The sequence below is a fragment of the Alligator sinensis genome, unplaced genomic scaffold, assembly GCF_000455745.1.
Source record: "Alligator sinensis unplaced genomic scaffold, ASM45574v1 scaffold268_1, whole genome shotgun sequence".
Taxonomy (NCBI): Eukaryota; Metazoa; Chordata; order Crocodylia; family Alligatoridae; genus Alligator; species Alligator sinensis.
Window position 1 is genome coordinate 3,016,703 of NW_005841853.1, and position 5,317 is coordinate 3,022,019.

The 5,317-nt window shown below is 47.3% G+C and overlaps 1 protein-coding gene across 1 annotated transcript in view; it reads left to right on the plus strand.

The window, feature by feature from the left end:
• Positions 1-5,317, plus strand: part of ITIH5 (inter-alpha-trypsin inhibitor heavy chain family member 5) — a 52,834-nt gene that overhangs the window by 43,776 nt on the left and 3,741 nt on the right. The window contains 4 exon segments of the mRNA XM_025213184.1: positions 1-29; positions 350-406; positions 1,976-2,092; positions 3,904-4,281. The exon segment at positions 1-29 is cut by the window's left edge and continues 32 nt beyond it. Of these exon segments, the coding sequence (XP_025068969.1) occupies positions 1-29; positions 350-406; positions 1,976-2,092; positions 3,904-4,281 (581 nt within the window).

Here is a 5,317-nt window from a genome sequence, read left to right on the forward strand (position 1 = left end):
GGGTTTGCAAGGACACAAGGCCCTGCCAGGTACAAAAAAAAATCACGCTGACAGCATTGGAGGGGAACGTGCTTTAAAAATAGGCACTTCCTCAGAATTGATTGCATGAATAGAGGAAACCTTAGTGATGAAAGTGTGTGTGTGTGTGTGTGTGTGTGTGTGTGTGTGTAGTGGGGGGAGGGTGGCTTTTTATGGCACTAGGCTTGCTACTGATGTGCCGTTTGACCTTGGGTATGTCACATGCCATTTGACCTTGGGCAATTTTTCCAACTGGTGTTTTGGGAACGGAGCTGCAATGTTGCTTATTCTGCTGTTTCTAACGTGACTTTGGCTGCGTTCTCCTCCCTAGCTCTCAGCGCGCCCAAGCAACAAGAAAAACAAAGAATCAGGATCTCCAAAACTTCAGGTGAGTGTCTGTTTCCCAGTCCCATCTACTTTTGCAACTGGAGACAAAAAACAGCTGAGGCACAGAGGCCTCCATTGTGCATCCCTGTGGCATGTAGCCTCCTGTAGCAAATCATCTGGGGGCCAATTTATCCCATTCAAACAGGGTCACTTTGAAGGAAGAGAAAGAGGAGAGAGGACAGGGACGTACTCAGAGCTAGAGAGAGGGCCAGCGAGGGAGCATGGCAGAGTGCTATCTTACGTGAACCTTTTTATCGTCACAATATATAAGAGCTGTGCCTCAGGCCACGGGTCTGTCTAATCCAATATGCATAGTGGCAAAGGTTGGATGCTAAAGGGAAGTGTGTTTATGTAGGACTTATCCAGGCTGATCTGGCCCCTGCCCTTCTCCCCACAATAGTTTAAAGGAAGCCAGTTTGTTTAAGGAGCAATAAGAAATTTGTTTCGATTTTAGAGTCAGTTGCAATAAAATGATTTTCCAAGCAATTCTGCTGACGTTTCAGAAACGCCTCCCCATAACCCTCCCCCTCTGCATTTATATTGTTTTCTAAGTTTTTGCAACTTTTTATTTTCATCCCACTCTATTCAACATCCCTCTAGTACATTAAATACTTAGCAACTGGTTCAAACCAAGAACCTGGATTTGAGTTCAGCAAGGCACTGAGGAAAATTAGACATGGCTCAGACATTTATGGCTCAGGCCAATCTCCGAATGTCCCTTGTCTGCTGAATGGTCCCAGATGAGTCAGCCACTGAGCTGAAAATCTACTTGAAGCATCAAATTAATGTGGAGGGACAGGAGGGCTTTATAGTCTTGATTATTGTTCTCTGTGCCAAATATTGAAGGTAAACATGGGGCTGGTGGAAATGTCTTCATTTGGGTGTCTTATGGATGGAAAACTGGGTTTTCAACTAAACACTTGTTTTTTGCAAAAAGCATCTGCTTTCTACAAAAAAAGAGGCAAAACGGGAATGCTCAGAGATTGAAAGATTTTCAGCTGAAAACCAAAAGAAGTGTATTCTGCTTTTGTCCCTCGGTGCTGCCTTGGTCCCTCCTCACAGTCAAATCCGCGTGTTAAATACTCACAGGTCCCTGCTTCCCACTAGGATGCCCAGCCAAACCTTTCCTCCATACGCTGCAGCGGTCGCTATTCATTGCCTTCTCAGTCAGAGGAGATTTCAGTGCACGGTGGGAGATGTAGACCAGCTATGGGGTCCAACCTGCACATAAAATGAGAACAGGAGGCACGCAAACTACAGCTCCCTTGAGGAGGATCATTTCAAGGTCGAAGTATTTGGATTCCCATTTGAAATGTTTCATTTTTCACTTTTGTTTTGCACCCCAAACTCAATGTTTTTGGTGGAAACAAGAATAAAGACATACTTTCTACATCAACCCCTTAAAATATAAGGGGCGTACACGTGTTATGTACAGGCGCCCTAAGGTATCAGTGGATGCGGGAGACAGTGGTCCTGGTGCTCTTTGCAAAGCGTTTTGTGAAATTCCCTACTTGAATGCTTCTGTTTGCAGCTTTCCCTCACACCTCTTCTCCCTTTTGTGTCTTCTCAGCGGACGGGGACCCCCACTTTGTCATCGATTTCCCCTCCAGCAAGCTAGCCGTCTGCTTCAATATCGATGGGCAACCCGGGGACATTCTCCGACTGGTCTCTGACCACAAAGAGTCTGGTAAGATAATAGGGAATCCTGCTGCCGCTACCCTGCGGAAAGCTGAGCAGCAGGCAGGAGTCCTGTAGGTAGGATGTTTAGCAATGAGATGCCTGATGAGCTGGACTAAAATGAGCCTGCAAAGGAAGGAGGCTTTACTGCCCTTTTGCAGATGGCATGTGTCATGCGTGTGCCATCCCAGTGGCTGCTTGTGGAACCCAAGGGTCCTAAATATTGTGTCCGAATACTGCCCTGCGAAGGAAACCACAGAGGCAACTACTTCCTGCATGATGGAGGATGCAGCAGATTGCAGCTACCCCATGTATTTAATACAGAAGTGAGGACCAGGGAACCAGAGTCCCCACATCCAGCTTGATCTGAATCTGAAGGACTGACCAGTTGAACCATGTATAGTGTGTAGGCTGCACTTGACTGCTCCTCAAGCCGTTAAACAAATGGCCATTTCATTTTCAGCTTGCAAACATGTGATGCTTTGTATGAGCCAGCGCCCCTGCCCACTAGAGATTATGCGAGGGATTTGTCCTTCCTTTGCACCCTCAGCGGATTGCGCTGATTCAGCTTCTGCAGCCCACGGGTTGCAACCATCGCTGCAAGTGAAAGGAACCCTTGAGATCCAAAGGATCAGAGTCTGCTCCACTTATTAGCATTCAAGCGCACGCTATTTACTTAGCTTTCAGCGGAGTCCCTTCCGAGCTGCAATGAAAAAAATACACCAAAGCATTGAGCAGTTTATTTTAACAGAGGATCAGTAATAATTGCACTCAAACAGCTTTGCTTCCAACTAGGAATGCCTCAAGCAAGGTGAAAACCAAAATGATTAGGCATCTGCTTTGGAGAGATCAGGATGGGCGCCGCCTGCCTCAGGTTCTCATCTGATCTGGGATTCTGAAGCAGGGCGGTTTGTAAGAGGATTATTCCTAAGCAGGAAAGCTGCGGAGCAAGAATGCAAAAAATATAGAAAAGTTTGGGGGCGGGGAAAAAACCCCCTGAAAGAGTTGGAGATCTGTTCTGTGTTACGCTGGTAGCAGTGGTCCCAGCTCCAAGCCCTGTCTGCCTTCCCCCCTGTTATTTAATATAAAATCAACTTCCTGGCAATGAGCCCGCTACCTTCCCCCAGACTGTTTTGCTGCTGTTTGCCTGCTCTTGCGGATCAAATTGAGTGACTTGGAAGGAAAACACAGTTCCCTTTGTTAAAGGAAATGGCCTGTTTGGAGAAAGGACCAGAGTTGCTACTGCGATGATGGGATAGGCAGCTTTTCACTCTGTGATGAGGGCTTGGATGGAGCCCAGGGTAGTCACGATCCTCTGTTGTTATCATCGGGTGGTTGATAGGAAATGAGTTCTGGTTTTGAGGCCAGTTTTGAATTGAAAGGCAGCCAGGGTGACCAGACCTGATGCTCTTGCCGGCAAACGCTAGGCCAAGAATGGTCTTAATGAGCTCTGCGCAGAGAGGCAATCTCGCTCTCCGAGCCGGCCTCTCCGGTGCAAACTCTGAGGCACAGTGGAAGAAGAGTGGTTTCTGAAACCCATCGGTGAGCGTATTGGAGGTGCCCTAGGGAAAGCATGCAAATCTCTGACCACCTTCATGACTTTAGCGCTGGTGATCTAAGTCCGAATAAAGTAGCCCCATGAGAGATCATAGGTATCATAGTAGCTAGGGTCAGGAGGGACCTGAACAGATCATCTAGCCTGACCCCAGATGGTTTTGAGGCCACTCAAAAATGAGGCTCCCGTTACATATAAAGCAGGGCAGCAGCCTGGAGTTATTCATATGCTCTGGTTTCAAACTTCTGGTTCTCATTTCCTTAAAGGTGTAACCGTGAACGGGCAATTAATTGGAGCCCCGGCTCCTCCCAGCGGCCACAAGAAACAACGGACTTACTTTAGCACCATCACTATCCTCAGCAATAAGCCAGAGAGATCCTACCTAGAGATTACACCCACCAAAGTCATTCTGGATGATGGGGAAAGGCTCATCCTGCCATGCGACCGGAGCGCCGTTGTGGGGAGCAGCGGCCTGGAAGTGTCCGTCGCGGCCAATTCCAACGTCACGGTGACGATAGGAGGCACCATCAGCTTCATCGTCCTGATTCATCAGTACAAGAATCCTGCCCCGTATCAAAAGGACCATCTGGGATTCTACATTTCTAACAGCAAAGGGCTCTCCACCCATTCCCACGGGCTGCTAGGTGGGTGACATGCTCTCTCCGGCTCCGTCCGTTGTCGGCAAATGCATTATTTATGTGGGGGAAATAGCTATTTCAAAGGGGGCTGAGGGAAAGATGCAGGATCTGGTAGCTTGAAGGGTTTAGCTGAGAGGTGGCACTCCCTCTTAGGCCCAGTGAAGACCGACTCCTACTCCTCCAGGGGCTAGACCCAAAAAAGGACCATAGCTATCACAGGGTTGAGGATTTCAATGCACGTGGACTTCACAAGTGGAATTTAGGACCCAGGGTGCATCTCTCTGTCTAGTTTGTGGGGAGAAATAGCAATTAGGACTAATGGGAGAGGTGGTATCTTTTATTAGACCAACTAGATTTTTGCAAAAATATAAAAAAAAAAAAATAAAAAAAAAATTTAATATTGTTTCACAAAAAACTAGTTGGTCTAATAAAAGATATCACCTCTACTATGAGTCCTGATTGCTTTTGCCTCTAGACCAGCGGTTCCTAATTGGTGGTATGGGTACCACCAGTAGTACTCGGACAACCTATCAGTGGTACGCACTAACGGAGTTATTATAATTACTTTATATGCCAAAAAATTGCTGGTGGTACTTAAAGTTGAACTGAAACTTTGCTGGTGGTACTTGGGGTTGTATTGTTTTAAATTGGTGGTGTACAATCTGTCAGACTTTGGGAACTGCTGGTCTAGACCAATGTGGCTACAAGCTGGATACCTGGGGAGAAATAGAGGTTAAATCCTGGCCACCTCTAAGACATAGGCATTGAATTCAGGGCCATGGGGAGATGCCACCTTCCATGCAAGATTTGCAGTTTGAACTGCCCCCTGCAAAGGAGAACACCTCTCTCCCTTCTTTCACAAGTGGGGCAGACCAATGTCCTCCTCTTGTACAGTAGCTCAGTGGTTCAAGCAGTCATTTACAGTGTGGGAGACCCAAGTTTAAGTCCTTCCTCTGCTGCAGGGTCTTCATCTCATATCTCCCATCTCCCAGGAGAGTGCCCTCACTGTCAGGCGGGTAGGTGCTCTCTCATCTGTCCTGCT